This window comes from Salmo salar, chromosome 09 (assembly GCF_965601325.2).
Source record: "Salmo salar chromosome 09, fSalSal1, whole genome shotgun sequence".
In the NCBI taxonomy this organism is placed as follows: domain Eukaryota; kingdom Metazoa; phylum Chordata; class Actinopteri; order Salmoniformes; family Salmonidae; genus Salmo; species Salmo salar.
Genome location: NC_138299.1, coordinates 138,627,553 through 138,650,810, shown reverse-complemented (window position 1 = coordinate 138,650,810; position 23,258 = coordinate 138,627,553). Strand labels below are relative to the sequence as shown.

Sequence of the window (23,258 nt, the reverse complement as noted above, 5' to 3'; positions counted from 1 at the left end):
GGTAAACTGTGCAGGCAAGGAGCTTGAATCTAAAACAAGTGTAACTTCTCTTGGTGTGTCCCTAGATCAATCCCTTTCTGGAGACCTGATTGCTGCTGAAATTCTTTTGAAAATGGTGAACAAATTGACATTTTTATATCGTAACACTAGATATTTTAACATTAAAGTTAAGAAACTGCTTGTCTCAACCTTTATTCAGTGTCATTTTGATTATGCGTGCTCTGCTTGGTATAGTGGGCTATCAAAAAAGCTGAAAAAGAGAATGCAGGTCATGCAAAATAATGTTATCAGGTATATGCTGAATGTCCCCCCTAGGACCCACATAGGGGTACAGGAGTTCCGAGAGGTGGGCTTATTGCCTTTGGAGTTTTACATCTTAAATGATCGTGCCCCAGGTTATATGAAAAACCACATTGATGCGGTCTATAACCAACACAGTTACAATACCAGAGCTAGTAAACAGTTCTGCTCCCTACTGCTGGTCAGGTGTATTTATTTGAAGGATCGGTATGATTTAAAAAAAATGTAACCTTTATCTAACTACGCAAGTCAATTAATTAAGAACAAATTCTTATTGACAATGACGGCCTACCCCTAACCCAAACAATGCTGGGCCAATTGTGCGCCGCCCTGTGGGACTCCTAATCACGGCTGGTTGTGATACAGCCTGGAATCGAAACAGGGTCTGTCGTGACTCCTCTAGCCCTGAGATGTAGTGCCTTAGACCACTGTGCCACTCAGGAGTCCTGATGTGCAATTAATAGATTGTTTTAATGTGAAATTAATATGGATGATTTTTAGGGTTAGGGAAAGTGCAGTGAATCGTGCCACTTTTTAGGATGTCAATATAAACGAATGTATTTAGGGTTGTTTGTAATTTTGTCTTGCCTTTTAATCATTATATGTGATATTGTTTTCACCATCGAGGACCACTTTGGAAATAAGAATATTAATTTATACTTTCAAGTGATATCGTCTGGGTCCACATTGTACATTTTGTGGTATATGTCTGTTACCCAAAATGAAATAAATTTAATTCAAAGGCTGATAGAGGCCTCTAGTGGCCAAAAGGCAGTTTTAGCATGGGCAGGGCCTCCAGCATGCTTCCACCATTTTAAAGTAGTCTAAGTAGTTATCTAGGTGGGGATGCCTATGAGTTGTAGCCTCAGTGGCGCTGCCCGTGGTGTCACAGACGCTATAATGGCATATATATAAAAATAAGTGCTCTATCTATCTCTATGGTGCGCCCCATAGGCGCCGTCCAAGCAAATCGTCCTTGACCAACAAAAAACGTCGTCACATCCGCGATATGGAATTCGGGAAGTAATCTAAAATAATAAAGTGGTGAACAACTTTCAGAGAGAGGAGTAAACTTTTAAATACCAAGCGTCTAAATGTAATGCCGGAGTTGTTTCTTATGTGTTTCTTTAGCGTCGTTGTCAGAACATCACGCTCACTATGATTACCGCACTGGAGGTTTCATGTTGGCCAAGCTGAAAACTAAGGAGCAAACTTTGAACCAGGAGCTGGACTTTTTCTGAGGTTTGACTTGCCCTAAATAATACTTGCCATGGCTTACCATAAAGGTTCTATTCCTTTTGGGGCATTATTTATCATGCTCTGTTTTGGAATGGCAAAATCTCACTATACTATTCCACTTAAAATATTTATAGGGACGTTTAACTCTTCTTTGGATTTGGATTTAACTCCTATGAAACGAATACAAGCCTCAGGAAATGGACTGTCCCTGGCATCTGATCCAGCTGGAATAGTCAACTTTTTGGACATGGTCAATAACTTACAAGGCGACTCTGGCAGAGGTTACTACATGGAGATGACACTGGGTACCCCTGGTCAAAAGGTATATGAGAATATGACCTATTGTTGTTTTCAATGTGGAATACATTTCTTGACCTCTTTGGTATCACAGTTGAAATGTTTTCAAATGAAGGCGAGATGCACACACACACACTACCGGTCAAAGGTTTTAGAAGACCTACTCATTCAAGGGTTTTTCTTTTCTTTTTTACTATTTTCTACATTATAGAATAATAGTGAAGACATCAAAACTATGAAATAACACATATGGAATCATGTAGTAACCAACATTTCTTTTAAACAAATCACAATATTTTGGAGATTCTTGAAATAGCCACCCTTTGCCTTGACAGCTTTGCACACTATTGGCATTTTATTAAACCTTTATTTAACTAGGCAAGTCAGTTAAGAACAAATTCTTATTTATAATGACGGCCTACCGGGGAACAGTGGGTTAACTGCCTTGTTCAGGGGCAGAACGACAGATTTGTACCTTGTCAGCTCGGGGATTCGAACTTGCAACCTTTCGGTTACTAGTCCAATGCTCTAACCACTAGGCTAAACTGAGACTTGCTTACTTTGCCCAGTGTTAAGCTGTACTTGAAGCTGTACTTGAAGCTGTACTTGAAGCTGTACTTGAAGCTGTACTTGAAGCTGTACTTGAAGCTGTACTTGAAGCTGTACTTGAAGCTGTTGTCCTGTGAGCCGCCTATCGCGAAAGCTGTTGACTCTCAGAAACTTGTCTTCTGATTCTGTTGTGGTTTTGGGTCTGCCAGACCTCTTCCTGTCAGAGTTTCCTCCAGTTTCCAAGTGCCTCTGATGGTGTAGGAAACTGTACTCACTGACACCTTGGCTTTCTTTGCAATTTCTCTAAAGGAAAGACCTACACTTTTAAGGGTTATAATGGTCTGTCTTCCTTTGTTAATTGTATTTTTCCTCACCATTATGAGAGCAATATACTACTTCCTGCAGTACAATACTGTCCAAATAATGCTTAAGAGTGTGTAGTAACAGTCTGTTCCAACACTGCTTTTATACAGACAGAGGGTTGGTAAGTAATCAACAAAAGTTGAGACACCTGTAGGAAATGTTAGCATCATCTTTCAAGGCTTAATTTACTTCCATTGCTCCAGAACAGCTGTATGTTGTTAACCCATTACTTGTTCCCTGAAAAAGGCCTTTTCTTATAACTCTGAAATGTACATTATTTTTCCGTTTTGGTAACCTAAACTCTTTTTTAAATTTTTAAATTTTTTACCTCTGGCAGTTTACTTCTTACCTTTGTACCATTTCAGGTTATTCACTGGACTTCAACTGTTTATGTTTCAATAAAAACTGGAAAAATGGAGAGAAGTGGCGAGGGGAGAGAGAAGGGGAGAGAAGTGGGGAGAGAGAAGGGGAGAGAAGTGGGGAGGGAGAAGGGGAGAGAAGTGGCGAGGGGAGGGAGAAGGGGAGAGAAGTGGCGAGGGGAGGGAGAAGAGGCGAGGTGGCGGGGAGGGAAGAGGCGAGGGAGGTGAGGGGAGAGAAAAGGCAAGGTGGGGAGGGGAGGGAGGGAAGAGGCGAGGTGGGGAGGGAGGGAAGAGGCGAGGTGGGGAGGGAGGGAAGAGGCGAGGTGGGGAGGGAGGGAAGAGGCGAGGTGGGGAGGGAGGGAAGAGGCGAGGTGGGGAGGGAGGGAAGAGGCGAGGTAGGGAGGTGAGGGGAGAGAAGAGGCGAGGTAGGGAGGTGAGGGGAGAGAAGAGGCGAGGTAGGGAGGTGAGGGGAGAGAAGAGGCGAGGTAGGGAGGGAAGGGAAGAGGTGAGGTAGGGAGGGAAGAGAAGAGAAGAGGTAGGGAGAGAGGGGAGAGAAGAGAAGGGGCGAGGTAGGGAGGGGAGAGAAGAGAAGAGGCGCGGTAGGGAAGGGAGGAAGAGAAGAGGCGAGGTAGGGAAGGGAGGAAGAGAAGAGGCGAGGTAGGGATGGAGGGGAGAGAAGAGGCGAGGTAGGGATGGAGGGGAGAGAAGAGGCGAGGTAGGGAGGGAGGGGAGAGAAGAGGCGAGGTAGGGAGGGGAGAGAAGAGAAGAGGTGAGGTAGGGAAGGGAGGAAGAGAAGAGGCGAGGTAGGGAGGGAGGGAAGGAAGAGAAGAGGCGAGGTAGGGATGGGAGAGAAGAGAAGAGGGGAGAGAAGAGAAGAGGCGAGGTAGGGAGGGAAGGAAGAGAAGAGGCGAGGTAGGGATGGGAGAGAAGAGAAGAGGGGAGAGAAGAGAAGAGGCGAGGTAGGGAGGGGAGAGAAGAGAAGAGGCGAGGTAGAGAGGGCAGAAAAGAGAAGAGGCGAGGTAGGGAGAGGAGGAAGAGAAGAGGCGAGGTAGGGAAGGGAGGGAAGAGAAGAGGCGAGGTAGGGTGGAAGAGAAGAGGCGAGGTAGGGGGGGAGAGAAGAGAAGAGGCGAGGTAGGGGGGAAGACAAGAGAAGAGGCGAGGTAGGGGGGAAGAGAAGAGAAGAGGCGAGGTAGGGGAGGAGAGAAGAGAAGAGGCGAGGTAGGGGGGAGAGAAGAGAAGAGGCGAGGTAGGGAGGGGAGAGAAGAGAAGAGGCGAGGTAGGGAGGGGAGAGAAGAGAAGAGGCGAGGTAGGGAGGGGAGAGAAGAGAAGAGGCGAGGTAGGGAGGGGAGAGAAGAGAAGAGGCGAGGTAGTTAGGGGAGAGAAGAGAAGAGGCGAGGTAGGGAGGGGAGAGAAGAGAAGAGGCGAGGTAGGGAGGGGAGAGAAGAGGCGAGGTAGGGAGGGAAGGAAGGAAGAAAAGAGGCGAGGTAGGGAGGGAAGGAAGGAAGAAAAGAGGCGAGGTAGGGAGGGGTGAGAAGAGGCGATGTAGGGAGGGGAGAGAAGAGAAGAGAAGATGCGAGGTAGGGAAGGGAGGGAAGAAAAGAGGGGAGGTAGGGAGGGAGGGAGGGAGGGAAGAGGCGAGGCAGGGAGGGAAGAGAAGAGCCGAGGTAGGGATGGAGGGAAGAGAAGAGACGAGGTAGGGAAGGGAAGGGAGGGAAGAGGCGAGGTAGGGAGGGAAGGAAGAGAAGAGGCGAGGTAGGGAGGGAAGAGAAGAGGCGAGGTAGGGATGGAGGGAAGAGAAGAGACGAGGTAGGGAGGGAGGGAAGAGAAGAGACGAGGTAGGGAAGGGAAGGGAGGGAAGAGGCGAGGTAGGGAGGGAAGGAAGAGAAGAGGCGAGGTAGGGAGGGAAGGAAGAGAAGAGGCGAGGTAGGGAGAGGAGAGAAGAGGCGAGGTAGGGAGAGGAGAGAAGAGGCGAGGTAGGGAAGGGAGGGAAGAGAAGAGGCGAGGTAGGGTGGGGGAGAAGAGAAGAGGCGAGGTAGGGAGGGGAGAGAAGAGAAGAGGCGAGGTAGGGAGGGAAGAGAAGAGGCGAGGTAGGGAGGGGAGAGAAGAGGCGAGGTAGGGAAGGGAGGGAAGAGAAGAGGCGAGGTAGGGTGGGGGAGAAGAGACGAGGTAGGGAGGGAAGGAAGGAAGAAAAGAGGCGAGGTAGGGAGGGGAGAGAAGAGAAGATGCGAGGGAGGGAGGGAAGAGGCGAGGTAGGGAGGGAAGAGAAGAGGCGAGGTAGGGAGAGAAGAGATGATGCGAGGTAGGGAAGAAAGAGAAGAGGCGAGGTAGGGAGAGAAGAGAAGAGGCGAGGGAGGGAGGGAGGGAAGGAAGAGAAGAGAAGAGGCGAGGTAGGGAGAGGAGAGAAGAGGCAGAGTAGGGAGTGGAGAGAAGAGGCAGGATAGGGAGGGGAGAGAAGAGTAGAGGCGAGGTTGGGAGGGGAGAGAAGAGGGTAGGTAGGGAGGGGAGAGAAGGTGGTAGGGCGGAGAGAGAAGAGGGGAGAGAAGAGGGGAGGTAGGGAGGGGAGAGAAGAGGGTAGGTAGGTAGAGAATAGGGGAGGTAGGGAGGGGAGAGAAGAGGGTAGGGAGGGGAGAGAAGAGGGTAGGTAGGTAGAGAATAGGGGAGGTAGGGAGGGGAGAGAAGATGGTAGGGCGGAGAGAGAAGAGGGGAGGTAGGGAGGGGAGAGAACAGGGGAGGTAGGGAGGGGAGAGAAGATGGTAGGGCGGAGAGAGAAGAGGGGAGGTAGGGAGGGGAGAGAACAGGGGAGGTAGGGAGGGGAGAGAAGATGGTAGGGCGGAGAGAGAAGAGGGGAGGTAGGGAGGGGAGAGAAGAGAGGATGTAGGGAGGGGAGAGAAGAGGGGAGGTAGGGAGGGGAGAGGGTGGAGGGGAGAGAAAGAGAGTACAAGGGGAGTGGGCACAATAACACCAAACCTCAAACAGTTCTATCTACAGTATGATGTTAAACAAGGCGTTATTCAAATGAACCACTAATTGCCACATCTGTTAGCCCCGTCGCAGCAAGGCTGAGGTGTCGACTGGAGTGCCTCACATCTGGTAATTGGTACAAACAGGTAGCAGATGCACGTCCCTGCCACTGAGCCTCTGCTAATTAGCCAGGCAGGGCTCAACCACAGGCGACCAGGCCGCCGTGCTGGCTCAGGGATGGGGAAGAGGCGGGATTTGCCTGGCAGTGGCCCAGCCAGGCTAGGGGAGTACGGAAGAGGATTGAGAGGGTTGGAGGTGCAAAGAAATGGCCCTAGTTTTCCCCAACAGGCTGCGTCAGGATGGTCTGTCCGGTTTGGGCCCAGCGTGAGTGGCGTGCTGCCATCTGTGTGGTGGCAGTAGGGTTTCAGATGTCGGAGCCACGGGGGTGGGACTTCGGCCAGTCCAACTAGGAAACACAGATAGGGACGCAACATAGAGCTTTGAGGAAGTACAGTGCCTTCAGAAAGTATTCACACCCCTTGACTTTTTCCACATTTTGTTGTGTTACAGCCTGAATTTAAATTTGATTCAATTGAGATTTTGTGTCACAGGCCTACACACAATACCCCATAATGTCAAAGTGGATTTATGTTTTTAGAAATGTTTACTAATTAATTGAAAATGAAAAACTTAAATATCTGGAGTCAACAAGTGTTCAACCCCTTTGTTATGACAAGCCTAAATAAGTTCAGGAGTAAAAATGTGCTTAAGTTGCATAGACTCTGTGTGCAATAATACAGTAATTTCCGGACTATTGAGCGCACCTGAACATAAGCCGCACCCACTGAATGTTTATTTTGAACATAAATAAGCCGCACATGTCTATAAGCCGCAGGTGCCTACCGGTACATTGAAACAAATGAACTTTACACAGGCTTTAACGAAACACGGCTTGTAACAAAAATAAATAGGCTTTAACGAAGCACGGCTTGTAACAAAAATAAATAGGCTTTAACGAAACACGGCTTGTAAAAAAAATAAATAGGCTTTAACGAAACACGGCTTGTAAAAAAAATAAATAGGCTTTAACGAAACACGGCTTGTAACAAAAATAAATAGGCTTTAACGAAACACGGCTTGTAACAAAAAATTAAAAATTTGCAGTAAGCTTTAGTTGTCTTTTTGCACTGAGTCAATTCCTCACGCTGCTGTTTCCAACGTCTTATCATCGACTCATTAAGACCAAGCTCCCGTGCAGCAGCTCTATTTCCTTTTCCAACAGCCAGATCAATCGCCTTCAACTTGAAAGCTGCATCATATGCATTTCTCTGTGTCTTTGCCATGATAAGGGTGACAAAATGACTACCGTAATCAGAATGATGGGAAGTTTGAGAGCGCTCGATTTAATCTAAACCGTAAACAAAAAAGTTGTTTGACCTTAACCCGTTCGGCAATTTCATTGGTCTAATGAAAGCTTCATGCCGCCCAAAAACTGAGCACGTCACAGAATGTGTTTTCTTGGAGAAAAAAAGATTGAAAGCGGGAAAAATCCATATATTAGCCGCGTCATTGTTTAAGCCGCAAGGTTCAAAGCGTGGGAAAAAAGTTGCGGCTTATAGTCCGGAATTTAGGGTAGTGTTTAAAATGTTTTTATGAATACCTCATCTCTGTACCCCACACATACAATTATCTGTTCGGTCCCTCAGTCAGACAGTGAATTTCAAACACAAAGATAAGGGAGGTTTTCCGATGCTTCGCAAAGAAGGGTAATGGGTAGATGGATAAAAAACAAAAAAAGCAGACATTGAATATCCGTTTGAGCATGGTGAAGTTATTAATTACACTTAGGATGGTGTATCAATGCACCCAGTTACTACAAAGATACAGGCATCCTTCCTAACTCAGTTGCTGGAGAGGATGGAAACCGCTCAGGGATTTCACCATGAGGCCAATGGTGACTTTAAAACAGTTACAGAGTTTAATGGCTGTGATAGAAAACTGAGGATGGATCAAAAGCATAGTAGTTACTCCACAATACTAACCTAAATGACCGAGTGAAAATAAGGAAGCCTGTACAGAATAAAAAAATTACAAAACATGCAACCTGTTTGCAATAAGGCAATAAAGTAAAACTGCAAAAAATGTGGCCAAAAAATGAACTTTATGTCCTGAATAAAAAGCATTATGTTTGGGGCAAGTCCAACACTGTTCATATTTTTAAGCATGGTGGTGGCTTTCTTTTGGTTGATAAAAAGAAACAGAATGGAGCTAAGCACAGGCAAAATCCTAGAGGAAAACCTGGTTCAGTCTACTTTCCAACACTGTGAGACAAATTCACCTTTCAGCAGGACAATAACCTAAAACATAAGGCCAAATATACACTGGAGTTGCTTACCAAGACGACATTGAATGTTCCTGAGTGACCTAGTTACAGTTTTGACAGAACTTTAAGAATTTAAAAAATAGTAATGCAAATATTGTAAAATCCAGGTGGGCAAAGCTGTTAGACTTCCCCAGAAAGACTCACAGCTGTAATAACTACCCAAGGTGATTCTAACATGTATTGATTGACTCAGGGATGTGAATAGTTATGTAAATTAGATATTTCTGTATTTCATTGTCAATACATCTGCAAAAATGTCTAAAAACATTATGCAGTATTGTGTGTAGATGGGCGAGATTCATTTTTATTTAGTCCATTTTGAATTCAGGCTGTAACACAACAAAATGTGAAATAAGTCAAGGGGTATGAATACTTTCTGAAGGCACTGTAGATCCTGCTAGGGTTTTTGTTTACCGTATATTGTGAGGAATAACTAGGCCTATTTACTCAGTGTTTGTCTGTCATCAATACTTCCTGCTCATCTGGTTTTTTTTCGGAACAGTGTCGACAACACAAGAATGCAGAATACTCTTGAGTAGCCTATGCTACATTTGTTCTGTCTGGGGGTCAAGTAAGGTCTTCAATTTAAAATCTCTGAGTAAGTCACTTCTTATTCTTAGCATTGATGAAGCCCATGCTTTAGTTGAATGGAAACAAATATCCAGAAAATCATGTTTTCCTCAGGCTGCTTTAGGGAAGAAACAGGAAGTAGAATGTCACACCAGCAGACCGCATTCCTGTGTGTTTACTTTGTTACCTCTCCTCCATCAATCCAAAGTGCCTTAAAGGCTGGGTATGCAGCCTAACATGATTTGAGGTCATGTTTAAATGGTAAATAAACTCATTTTGAGAGCCGTGGAGAGCACTGTTTATTATGGCCTCTTTAATGATGAGGAATGTTAAGTAATGACTCTTCTGTGCCGGTCACCGAGGTGACAGAAGTCGGTTATCTCATTAGTTCCCCCTCGTTGAATTGATGCCTGAGACAACATAATCTCAACTGCTGCTTTGCTAGCTCATGCTCGCACACAGCTCCTGCTCGCACACAGCCGACAAATACCAGGTTGGAGGGACATTTAGACTCTGGAGCAATGGGTGGACGTTTTTCCCAAAGACTACCAGACCAGAGAGCTTTTTTTCTAATCCTCAGACGTCAGAAGCATAGTAAATAGCCTGTTCAGCTCAAAGCACGATTACTGACTGTGAGTCAGTTTATGTGGGTTTATTGCGTGTATTAAGATGAATGGGGTTGAGTTGTTCTGTGTGCTTAACCCAGATGGTTGAATGATTGATAAAGTACTCACTACTCTCTTTGTTTTCCAGCTGAATATCCTGGTTGATACAGGAAGTAGTAACTTTGCAGTGGCCGCAGCAGCACATCCCTTCATCACACACTTCTTCAACACAGCACTGTGAGTCGTCAGGCTCAATAAGAAGCCTACGTTACCTACACATTATATTTGGTGGCCCCAATAACATTAGAAAATGCCTTAATTCAATAATCAGTGTTTTATATCAATCTCATAATTTATACTACAATCTGATCGTGTTTATTTTTGTTTAGAATTGGCTCAGGCATGCATTTGATAAGATTTCCTTTGTCTAAGAGTACTGGTTACTCTCCCTGTCCCTCCCTGTGTTCAGCTCCAGTACGTACCAGTCCACTGGCAGGGGCGTGGCCGTCAAGTACACCCAGGGCAACTGGGAGGGCGAGCTGGGCACCGACCGCGTCCTCATCCCCAGCATCCCCGGCACCCCCACCATCAACATCGCCACCATTCTCTCCTCCAACGCATTCTTCCTCCCAGGGGTCAACTGGCAGGGCATCCTGGGCCTGGCCTACCCCCTGCTGGCTCAGGTAAAGGGGGTGGGCTTGGTGCCCCCTGGGACTCTGGATATGTTTTATTTTTTTAACCATTTTTAGGCTGCTAGGAACAGTGGGTTAACTGCCTGTTCAGGGGCAGAACGACAGATTTGAACTTGCAACCTTTCGGTTACTAGTCCAACGCTCTAACCACTAGACTACCCTGCCGCCCCCTATGAAGGAAGGAAGGGGTTCCATGCCTATCGCCATGTCTGTTTGATTTGGCACAGTGGTGTACGTAAGCGTGGTGGGGCATGAAGAGCTGCTGAATGTTATCAAAGAGCAAATCAAGGTTCACACACATGATACTGTTCATAATCTCATCATCACATAGACCCATGGGGCGTGGTGGCTGAGGCTATTCTGAGCTGACACAATGTATGCAGATGTTGAGGTCAACCATTTTAAATCATTAACATGCCAGAACGTACGGTGACCACTCTGTACTGCAGTTCTCAGCTTTTGTTCAGATGATTTGCAGAATGTTCGTCAAACATCACATGCATGTATCTGGCCTTTGACATATACACCATGTGAAGTCAAGGTATATGGGGGGGGGGGGGGGGGGGCCTGTTTAGTCACGGGGATAACTGATAAGACTTTCTCCTGTCATTCTCTGTGCTTACAGCTTCACTGTTGACCAATAGGACAGCCAAGACATTATACTATTTTATACTACGTTAATGACCAGTGTTTTGTGTTTCTCAGCCTGACTCCTCGGTGGAGCCCTTCTTTAACTCCGTGGTACGACAGACAGGCATCCCAGATGTGTTCTCCCTCCAGATGTGCGGAGCTGGGTTGTCAGCCAGCACCACTGCCGACCCCGCGGGGGGAAGTCTTGTGAGTAGTCAGGAGGAGAAAGCTAAAGGCTATGTATGGGAGGAGTGAATGCTGGGGGGGAGACTTCCTTACAAAGGCTGGTTATTGTACTGCAAAAGAGGATGATTATTGAGGCTGTTCATCTCACGCACGCTAGGCAGACTCTTGGCATAATATTGCTCCCAACTCCCAGACCAGATAAACCTTTCAAGGGCGGATGAGACTGAGCGGCATGATAATTTTTAGAAACATGATCGCTAGCAAGTCTCTGCGCCTCTCAATGCGTTTCCCCATTGGTCGCCCAATCTAGTTAGTGAGTGGCTAATTAAGCTAAGAGAGCCCCCTGCCGAGAGCAGGTCTGTCGGTGTTATATGAGCGGTCGAGCCGACCACGTGAGCCTCTGAGAGGGGCAGATGGGAGAGATGGTGGGGTGTAATCACTGTCTGCAATGCCGTACCAAACTGTGCCCTTGCATTCCATTGTAGTTTTAGTATAGTATTCAGGCTATCATTGTATTCAGTCGTGTACGGTGAATGAAAACCCAGTTTTGTTTCAGGTCATGGGAGGAGTTGAACCAACATTGTATTCTGGGTCCATGTGGTACACCCCTATAAAGGAAGAGTGGTACTATCAGGTGGAAGTATTAAAGCTGGAGGTTGGGGACCAGAATCTAAACCTGGACTGCAAAGAGGTATGAGACAGACTGCCCCCCTGTTGTTTTCTAAATGTTTCAATCTGCACAACACGTCAGGAACAAAGACTTGGCCCTAAGCCTAAAACTGTTTCTAGTCAGCATTCTTGGTGGATTAGCCTGTAGTGCAGGTTTGGAAAGAGGAAATAAAGCAACAGTTAATAAAGACAACAATATGCTAATCCTGTTTCTGAAGCCTTCCAGGAACCAAGGTGTACATTTCAGCTTTTTGTTTGATCAAGATCTTCTGAAAGGAAACCATGTAACTGAAGAAAACAAAAATCTGTCTCCCCCTTTCTTTATACATCTTCTCTCTATATCTCAGTACAACCAGGATAAAGCCATAGTGGACAGTGGAACCACTCTGCTGCGGCTGCCTGTGAATGTGTTCAGTGCTGTGGTGGAGGCCATCTCAAAAACATCTCTGGTATGTCAGCCTCTGTGCCCATGATCAAATGACAAAGGACTTCTAGGATTATCTGGTTGTCTGAGGACAATTCAGTAACTGTGTAGACTGAGGACACTGCAAGTTATTTCCTTTTCATACAGTATGACCATGGCCTGTATTTTTCCACCCCAATATGGCCAACTTTGTTCTGGTCTACAGATCTGAGAGAAAATGTGTATTCATCTATGTAAAAGTACACTTTTTTTTCACAACACAGTTTTGTTGGAGTCTTAACAATCAGTCACTGTATTTCTATGGTCCAGATCCAGGACTTCACCTCAGGGTTCTGGGGTGGTACTAAACTGGCCTGCTGGTTGAAGGGGGAGACGCCGTGGAGGTTCTTCCCCAAACTGTCCATCTACCTGAGAGCCACCAACACCAGCCAATCCTTCAAAATCTCCATCCTCCCTCAGGTGACAACAAACGTCCCCCATGTTTCCCCGTGTGTTTTGTTGTTTGCTTACTCTAACCAACATCCGCCATCTTGTTATGAGCTTTAGATCTGTTTGCCGACAGCTCTTTGATTGACATTAGTGTGTCTGTGTGGCTCCTCCCTGCAGCTGTATATCCAGCCAATCACAGACGTGGACGGTAGGCTGAACTGCTTCCGCTTCGGCATCTCGTCGTCAGCCAACGGCCTGGTGATAGGAGCCACTGTCATGGAGGGCTTCTACGTCATCTTCGACCGGGCTGAGAAGAGGGTGGGCTTCGCTGTCAGCAGATGTGCAGGTGAGGGCTGGAGACACTTAGGGCATAAAGGATATTATTGGGTCTTACATAACCATATTGTATTGGAAGACCAAGGCTTTATGGCTCTAGCATCAGAAAAATATGTAATTTTTTGGGGCTATTAAATGTTTATCTGCTTGGTCAAGTGCCACTCGTATCCAAAATATCGCATTCCACAATACGTCAGTCATTATAACCCCGGACCCTCCTCTCTAGTGAACGGTGGGCTAGCCGTGTCAGAGATCTTGGGGCCCTTCTCATCTGCAGACGTGGCATCTGACTGTGCTGCTGGAGGGCTGCTGAAGGAGCCCCTTCTCTGGGTCATCTCCTATGCCCTGATGGCCGTCTGTGCTGTGGTACTCCTCATCCTGCTCCTCCTCCTGTCCTGTCGTCACCGAGACCGGTCCCGCGAGATCACTGATGAGTCCTCGCTGGTCCGCCACCGCATCAAGTGACTGAGGCGGGCCTCGGGTGACACGACGGCGGCCACCGGCAGTCCCAGTTCTACTGAGGCTGGGAAAGGGGAGGGGTTGGGGCTTCACTGACCAATAGGACTGTTCTCTGGACACATCATGGGGGGAATAAACTAACCAGTTTGACCAGTGAACACTTGTCTTAGCTTAGACGTTACCAGTTCTTTGCACTCGTTTTACATCAACCTCTGATTAATTTAGACATGTTATAAGACTGAAGGTTGGGTAGCAGAAAGGAATCATGCTATCCTTATGCCAGCCCAGTCCCTCATTGCACATATTACCTGCTGATTCTCCACTGCTCTCAGCTGAGAGACAAGAACTCTTAAAAAGTCAGGTTTCTTTTTACTTCTTAGAAGCCTCAACTCAAAATAGGGTATTGTAAATTATGCTTTGAAGTTTGTTGAATGTTCCCCACAGGTATCAATACCATTATTTCATGGCAACTTCTTCTCTGCGATAAGAATGTTACGTAGCAGTTTCTTATTTTAATTCACAAAGCACAAGCAGGAGTTCAGACAATTGAAGATCCACACATTATGTTGGGGTAAGAAAATGACTTAGATTGATATAATACTTCCCTTCTGGTTTACAATGTCCTCAAATGGGAACTAGCATGGTTTGCAACATTTTTAATTGCACTTTTCAAATACTAATCAAGTGTCAAAAATATGAAGATCAATATCACTGCATCTGTATGAGTGAGAATGAAGCAATCGACAGCAACTGTGTTATAGGATATTGTTGAATGATGTACTTTTACTGCTATACATATTTGAAATGTCAATGTGATTGTATAATATTTCAAAAACTTGCCATTAGTAGACATACAGAAAACTGATTTGTAAGGGCACGTATATTTCTATGCTAATTAATATTTTCTAAATTGTACAACACCCAAAATTACCCATGATTTCAAAAGTGGAGATGTATTGTCCAAACAAATTGTACTGTATTTTTCTATCAAAAGTTAAAGAAAATATTTTGCAAAGGTGTTGATACAGAATCAGGTGCAGATGATTTACATGAAACTGTTGAGCATGATCATGTTTGTTTAAATGTGTTTTAACTGTATATCAGTGCCAAAGTTGTGATTGTATATAATTACATTGACCAGATTAAAGTAAAGGCTCTCTCATTCCAGCGTGATAATAGGCCCGGCCTCTATTCCAACAGCCTTCAACCTGGATAAACAATCCACCATTCACTTGACTAGTATGACTAAAGAAAGAGTTACACAAGTATAGGGCACCATGGTGCAGGTTCACTTTCTCTAATCTTGAGCTCAAGAGGAACTACCAAGAGCACTCAAGCACCATCTGGTGGTCAAATGTGGTACATAAATGTAATGACTTTTCAGACTGTACAGTATATATATTACACAAAACAGTATCAGGATGTAGAAGTAGTAATTTAATGAATACATACGAGGACAAATTCAATATGTAGCATAAATGAAGGTTGTGTTGGTTAAAGCATTGGAATTTCTGATGACACACTGTACGTACAAAAAGTAGACATCTCTTTCTGGCTTTTCTAGTCAGAAAAAAATGATGTTTCCACCATTCATTTCTCAGTTTTCATCTTTATTTCTGCAAAACCAAACACACCATAGTTACAACTTCCCATTATTAAAAAGTGTATGCATGTAAATCACAATGGATTTAATGGTTTCTTATACCTGCATTTGCTCATAGATCCAGCCTAGGAAGAAGGTGACGTTTCCATAGACGCCTGGTTTGTTCCTCTGGGCACAGACATCTCCCCAGCTTGTGTCCCCTACCAGCCACCATACTGAGTCCTTCTCTGTCACAAGCGGGCCACCACTGTATCCCTTGGAGATAGAGTCCATGTTACATTTAAGGAATGGTACCATACACAGTCTTAGAGGGTTTCTGCTATTATCTGCAGTTTCATTGAGCTTGTTGTTCTGTAACTGAATAAGCAGTATTGATGTATTATAGGTCATTCTATCACATAATGTGCTAGTGGACATACACTACACTCGCCCACTTAACTGGCTAAAGGCACAGTATATAATGGAGGTTTTGTTTGACCAAGGTTAGAGAGCATGTTACATAAAGGCATGAAAATCCTCTGTATGATCTGTTCAAAGTGTAGGAACACCCTTGATGTCACTGCTATGTTTGTACAGGATAAGTGGAATTGTATGATTGAATGATTCCACTGGTATGATACTCTTTTGTTTGACTTTTATAGAAACAGAACAAAGGTACATTGCTGTGGCAGTGTGAAAGCCTTATCCAACTGTCTTTAAACATCTTGTTTATAAGTTAAGATGTTCTTAAATCAGAATGTCACCATGAATGAACAGAGCAAGTGATCAAATGAAACATGATTTAGGCTCCTCATACTGTAGACTGCAGATACCTTCATGATATAATAGATAATCAATTGTCTTTATTTTTCTTAACCTTCAAATATATTTTGTCATTCAGAGTAAACAGAATTTGAGTGGGTCTCTAAGTTTTTCTAAAAACCCTTAATCGGACCAGTACAAACTCTGGACATATAGGGACCTATCCTGGGTACCAGACCTGTTTGTTCCATCATTCCACTCCTGGCATATGACAAGGAGGACAAGGAGTGGAATGACCGCACAACCAGGTCTGGTACCCAGGCTAATAGGAACCTATGAGACACAGTGGGTCAGCTATCTTTTACCTGGCATGAGTCCACTCCTACCTCCAGCCTGCCGGCACATTTCATATCCTGTGTGATCTTCCCATTGTAGACAGAGGAGCTGTTAGAGATGGTCCTGTCCATCAGTGACACCTCCGCTTCCATCAAAGAGCTGGAGCCTGAGCCTGGGACAGACAGGTGAACACATTGAACATCTCCCTTCATCATACTCAAAAGAACAGAGCTACAAAATATCTAATGGCTTCTGATTGTATTGATGTGTAGGGTATTTATTTTGACACCAACTGGGTTGGTAATATGCTGTTACTCAACACAATGTCATGTGCTGTACATCTTTTCTTAGTCAATAAAAAAATATAAAAAATAAATTATATATTCAGTTGAAGTCGGAAGTTTACATACACTTATGTTGGAGCCATTAAAACTAGTTTTTCAACCACTCCACAAATGTCTTGGAAACAAACTATAGTTCTGGCAAGTCGGTTAGGACATCTACTTTGTGCATGACAAGTAATTTTTCCAACAATTGTTTACAGACAGATTATTTCACTTATAATTCCTGTATCACAAGTCCAGTGGGTCAGAAGTTTACATACACTAAGTTGACTGTGCCTTTAAACAGCTTGGGAAATTCCAGAAAAGGATGTCATGGCTTTAGAAGCTTCTGATAGGCTAATTGACATCATTTGAGTCAATTGGAGGTGTACCTGTGGATGTATTTCAAGGCCTACCTTCAAACTCAATGCATCTTTGCTTGCCATCATAGGAAAATCAAAAGAAATCAGCCAAGACCTCAGAAAAAATTGTAGACCTCCACAAGTCTGGTTCATCCTTGGGAGCAATTTCCAAACGCCTGAAGGTAACAGGTTCATCGGTACAAACAATAGTATGCAAGTATAAACACCATGGGACCGCTCAGGCGTCATACCCCTCAGGAAGGAGACGCATTCTGTCTCCTAGAGATGAACGTACTTTGGTGCGAAAAGTGCGAATCAATCCCAGAACAACAGCAAAAAGGACCCTGTGAAGATGCTGGAGGAAACAGGTACAAAAGTATCTATAACCACAGTAAAACGAGTCCTATATCGACATAACCTGAAAGGCCGCTCAGTAAGGAAAAAGTCACTGCTTCAAAACCGCCATAAAAAAGCCAGACTACGGTTTGCAACTGCACATGGGGACAAAGATTGTACTTTTTGGAGAAATGTCCTCTGGTCTGATGAAACAAAAATAGAACTGTTTGGCCAAAATGATCATCGTTATGTTTGGAGGAAAAAGGGGGAGGCTTGCAAGCCGAAGAACACCATCCCAACCGTGAAGCACGGGGGTGGCAGCATCATGTTGTGGGGGTGCTTTGCTGCAGGAGGGACTGGTGCACTTCACAAAATAGATGTCATCATGAAGCAGGAAAATTATGTGGATAAATTGAAGCAACATCTCAAGACATCAGTCAGGAAGTTAAAGCTTGGTCGCAAATGGGTCTTCCAAATGGACAATGACCCCAAGCATACTTCCAAAGTTGTGGCAAAATGGCTTAAGGACAACAATGTCAAGGTATTGGAGTGGCCATCACAAAGCCCTGACCTCAATCCTATAGAACATTTGTGGGCAGAAATGAAAAAGTGTGTGAGCAAGGAGGCCTAGAAACCTAACTCAGTTACACCAGCTCTGTCAGGAGGAATGGGCCAAAATTCACCCAACTTATTGTGGGAAGCTTGTGGAAGGCTACCCGAAACGTTTGACCCAAGCCTCTTGGGGCTATGTGGGACGCTAGCGTGCCACCCGTGGTGCACCTTATCAACAGCAGGTGCATTTCAAGAGCGGCAAATTTGAAACCAAATAAATGTCAAAATTCTAATTTTTCAAACATACAACTATCTTACACCCTTTGAAAGATAAACATCTCCTTAATCTAACCACGAAAAGCGAAAGCATAAAGTTAGATTATGTTAGGAGAGTACATTGACAATAGCTGTGTGTAATGTTTTGTCAATTCAAAGACAGGCGTCACCAAAACCATAAAATCAGCGAAAATGATGCACTAACCTTTGACAATCTCCATCAGATGACACTCCTAGGACATTATGTTAGACAATACATGCATTTTTAGTTCTATCAAGTTCATATTTATATCCAAAAACAGCGTTTTACTATGGCGTTGATGTTCAGGAAATCGTTTCCCTCCAATAACCGGCAGTCAAGTCAGCACAACAAATTAAATAATTAATATTAGAAAACATTGGTAAAATATTATATTGTCATTTAAAGAATTATAGATTTACATCTCTTGAACGCAATCGACTTGCCAGATTTAAAAATAACCTTACTGGGAAATCACACTTTGCAATAATCTGAGCACTGCGCCCAGAAAAATACGCTTTGCGATACAGACTAACCGCCATGTTGGAGAGATCTAAAATCGAAAATACTATGTAAATAATCCATTACCTTTGATTCTCTTCATCAGATGTCACTTCCAGGAATCCCAGGTCCATAACGAATGTAGTTTTGTTCAAAAAAGCTCATCATTTATGTCCAAAAAGCTCCGTGTTGTTAGCACATGATCTAAGCCCGCCGGACTTCACTTCATGAACGATGGGAAAAAATATATTTACGTTCGTTCAAACATGTCAAACGTTGTATAGCATAAATCATTAGTGCCTTTTTTAACCAGAACATGAATAATATTCAAGGTGGACGAATGCATTCTCTTTTAAAACGTATTGGAACGAGGGTACCCAACATGACCTCGCGCGCCAGAGTCTAATCGGCCATCACCGTTCCAAGGCTCTTGTTCGGTCAGATCTCACAGTAGAAGACTCAAAACACTTTGTAAAGGCTGGTGACATCTAGTGGAAGCAATAGGAAGTGCCAAAACATTAATAAGCCCCTGTGTGTTTCAATGGCATAGGCTTAAAGGTAATTCAACACATCAGGTATCCACTTCCTGTCAGAATTTGTCTCAGGGTTTTGCCTGCCAAATGAGTTCTGTTATACTCACAGACACCATTCAAACAGTTTTAGAAACGTTAGGGTGTTTTCTATCCATATATAATAAGTATATGCATATTAGAAACTGTGCTGCCAAACCCTGAAATCCAGAATGTCTGGGGAGCAGTGAAGTCCAGCCTGACATTGGGCAAACACACAGGCCTTATTTGATATGCATAGGAAAGAAAGCATAGTAAAGAATTGCTGTGCTATGAGCCATGAGAAAAATATTAACTGCATGAAGTGCTGAAATAGTCTGCTGAGAAGGGAGAACAACAAGAGAATGTAAGTTCTACCATTAATCTGCAACGGTTTAATGAGTCTAATGAGGGCGACGCCATTATTCCCCGTCTCTGTGTTGTAATCATGGGTGACAATGTGGCTCACTGAAGAACGGCCACGGCTGAAGTGTGTAGATATTTGATTCCCAAATACTGCATGTACTGTCCAGTCTTCAGGACAAGAGCGACTGAAATTAAAGACAGCTGAACTAGTCAATTTAACCAGGATGCCACAGATTCAAAAGAATACGCTCAGAAGTGGACTGTGCTGGACATACCCAATGATATACACTACCGGTCAAAAGTTTTAGAACAAAATACATTTGAAAAATAGGGGTGAAATTCACACAGTTTAATGTCTTAATGTACTCTGAAATTAAAGCATAGAACAAATAAACAATTGGAGACAAAATAAATCATGGAATCGTTTTGTTTAACAAAATTAAGCCTACATTTTTTACTCAAAGTAGCCACCATTTGCAGACATAACAGCCGAACACAGTCGTGGCATTCTTTCTACTATGGAAATCAAATATTGTTCGGGAAAGTTTTTCTTATTTTGCCATCTTAGCAATGGCTTTCTTACTGCCACTCGACCTGTCAAACCTGCAGCTCGAAGTCTTCTCTTCACTGTTTAAAAAAAAAATACATATATATATTTTACCTTTATTTAACTAGGCAAGTCAGTTAAGAACAAATTCTTATTTTCAATGATGGCCTAGGAACAGTGGGTTAACTGCCTTGTTCAGGGGCAGAACGACAGATTTGTACCTTGTCAGCTCGGGGATTCGAACTTGCAACCTTTCGGTTACTAGTCCAATGCTCTAAACACTAGGCTAAACTGAGACTTGCTTACTTTGCCCAGTGTTAAGCTGTACTTGAAGCTGTTGTCCTGTGAGCCGCCTATCACGAAAGCTGTTGACTCTCAGAAACTTGTCTTCTGATTCTGTTGTGGTTTTGGGTCTGCCAGACCTCTTCCTGTCAGAGTTTCCTCCAGTTTCCAAGTGCCTCTGATGGTGTAGGAAACTGTACTCACTGACACCTTGGCTTTCTTTGCAATTTCTCTAAAGGAAAGACCTACACTTTTAAGGGTTATAATGGTCTGTCTTCCTTTGTTAATTGTATTTTTCCTCACCATTATGAGAGCAATATACTACTTCCTGCAGTACAATACTGTCCAAATAATGCTTAAGAGTGTGTAGTAACAGTCTGTTCCAACACTGCTTTTATACAGACAGAGGGTTGGTAAGTAATCAACAAAAGTTGAGACACCTGTAGGAAATGTTAGCATCATCTTTCAAGGCTTAATTTACTTCCATTGCTCCAGAACAGCTGTATGTTGTTAACCCATTACTTGTTCCCTGAAAAAGGCCTTTTCTTATAACTCTGAAATGTACATTATTTTTCCGTTTTTGGTAACCTAAACTCTTTTTTTAATTTTTTAATTTTTTACCTCTGGCAGTTTACTTCTTACCTTTGTACCATTTCAGGTTATTCACTGGACTTCAACTGTTTATGTTTCAATAAAAACTGGAAAAATGGGGGTGTTCTAAAACTTTTGACCGGTAGTGCATATTTCAATAATATAGTGCACATACTGTACAGTATGTATGTCTATGGACTTACTCCACTACGCAGTGTGCTGCCATCACTATCCAGTATGGGATGATGATGGAACCGTCGCAGACGTGAAAGACCTGGAGGCTGACCTGCCATGGCCCCCAAACTAGCCTCCTGGCCCCCCACTACACCACTCAAATTGGAGACTACTCTGGTACCACAGTCTGGAGACAGAGGTTTATCAGGTGGTAACACTTTACATGAAGTTGCTCTATACCTAATTACTGAGAAAGTTACATAATGACTTACATATGCACTTCAGGGTTACCCCATTAACACTGGGACAGGTTTCACTGAGGAGAGTAAAAGGAATCACAAAAATACAGATGGTGTTATCAAGAGTTTAACATAACATACCGTTGGGAAATGGTATGATACGAAATGTGATTGGATCACATTGTCACTGACGTGCTCACAAGCTTTTGCATCATGGGTGTGTCAGGGCTTGACCCAGACTTCAGCATTAAGAATCCACTGGCATTTGTCTTTTGTTGGCCAAATTTAACATATGTGTCTCTGTGAACCCATAGCAAAGAAATTAAATTAATTACCATAACACATGCTCACTGTTTTACATTCACGTTTACGCTTGCTTGACTATCTCACAATGCATATGGGGAAGATTGAATTGTCTATACTATACCAATGGGAATAAAAATCTAAAAACGAAACGAATCTGAATCTAGATACAGCATGTCTCACCTGCTGTATCCTAAACGCTGTCAGGCTGCCTTCCCATGGTGATCAGCCCATCCATATGAGCACACTGTCCTCCACGATCCAATGGCAGACAAATAGGCTTGCAGAAGAAAACTGGAGCCACACAGCCTCACTGTAGAAAAACAAAGAGCACAACACACAATGTTAAGTAAAAAAGCAAAAACAAACATAAGTAGACACACAGTACCTGTACAGTAACATTTCCCAGCCAGGTTTTCGTCAGGGCAGATGACCAGAGGTCTGAATGGATAAAGGTAAAGCATCTGAAAACCTATCTTCAAAGAGTACCTCGTTTGAACCCTCTAGCAAAAATAAATAAAATAACCTCATACTTACTGTTGTACTTGCCTTTCTTGCACTAACACTAACGCTTCTCTGTTCTTATTAGCTACGGTTTTGCTGATAGCTGCTTTATTAAGAAAAGTTTAACTTACACTCACTGATGTGGTTGCCATACTACCTTAAGTGTAATGCACTGACTGTAAAGTGTTCTGGATTGGAACATCTGCTAAATTACCAAAATGTAATGTAAAAATGGATACTTACAACACTGAGCTTCATCCTGCCCTGCTGGACAGTCTCTTACCCCATCACACCACAGACTGCCTGACACAGTGAACATCGCCACATGCAACCCCACGCGCACAGATGGAGGACACTGAAGGGTGAGGTTAAGGATGGTCAGAAGGGAACAAGTTAATTCATCAAATTGAAGTGAATGAAGTGCACTACATGACCAAAAGTATGTGGACACGTGCTCGTTGAACATCTCATTCTAAAATCATGGGCATTAACATAGAGTTGGTCCCCCCTTTGCTGCTATAACAGCCTCCACTCTTCTGGGAAGGCTTTCCACTAGATGTTGGAACATTGTTGTGGGGACTTGTTTCCATTCAGCCACAAGAGCATTAGTGAGGTCGGACACTGATGTTGGGCGATAAGGCCTAGTTCACAGTCTGCATTCCAATTCATCCCAAAGGTGTTTGATGGGGTTCAGGTCAGACCAGTCAAGTTCTTCCACACTAATCGACAAATCATTTCTGTATGGACCTCGTTTTCTGCACAGAGGCATTGTCATGCTGAAACAAGAAAGGGCCTTCCCCAAACTGCTGCCACAAAGTTGGAAGCACAGAATCATCTATAATTTCATTGTATGCTGTAGTGTTACAATGTCCCTTCACTGGAACTAAGGGGCCTAGCCCAAACCATGAAAAACAGCCCCAGACCATTATTCCTCCTCCACCAAACTTTACAGTTGGCACTATGCATTGGGGCAAGTAGCGTTCTCCTGGCATCCGTCAAAGCCAGATTTGTCAGTCGAACTGCCAGATGGTGAAGCGTGATTCATCACCCCAGAGAACTTGTTTCCACTGCTCCAGAGTCAAATGGCTGCGAGCTTTACACCACTGCCGACGCTTGGCATTGCGCATGGTGATTTTATGCTTGTGTGCGGCTTCTCGGCCATGGAAACCCATTTCATGAAGCTCCCGACGAACAGTTGTTCTGC

General features: G+C 44.0%; 1 protein-coding gene across 1 annotated transcript; it reads left to right on the top strand.

Annotated features, from left to right (window-relative positions):
* The first annotated feature begins 1,258 nt into the window (after positions 1–1,258).
* Positions 1,259–14,613, top strand: LOC106612993 (beta-secretase 2). The gene is made up of 9 exons (XM_014214777.3): positions 1,259–1,861; positions 9,775–9,863; positions 10,096–10,309; positions 11,024–11,155; positions 11,691–11,825; positions 12,151–12,252; positions 12,537–12,686; positions 12,834–13,002; positions 13,219–14,613. The coding sequence occupies exons 1-9, from the start codon at positions 1,571–1,573 to the stop codon at positions 13,455–13,457; spliced, it is 1,521 nt and encodes a 506-aa protein (XP_014070252.3). The 5' UTR covers positions 1,259–1,570; the 3' UTR covers positions 13,458–14,613.
* The last annotated feature ends 8,645 nt before the right edge of the window (positions 14,614–23,258 follow it).

Bases quoted from the DNA above. Each gene is read 5' to 3' on its own strand.
- LOC106612993 (XM_014214777.3), top strand. From the start codon at position 1,571: ATGGCTTACCATAAAGGTTCTATTCCTTTTGGGGCATTATTTATCATG. The intron at 9,864-10,095 runs GTGAGTCGTCAG...CCCTGTGTTCAG, and splicing joins CACTTCTTCAACACAGCACT to CTCCAGTACGTACCAGTCCA. The intron at 10,310-11,023 runs GTAAAGGGGGTG...TGTGTTTCTCAG, and splicing joins CCTACCCCCTGCTGGCTCAG to CCTGACTCCTCGGTGGAGCC.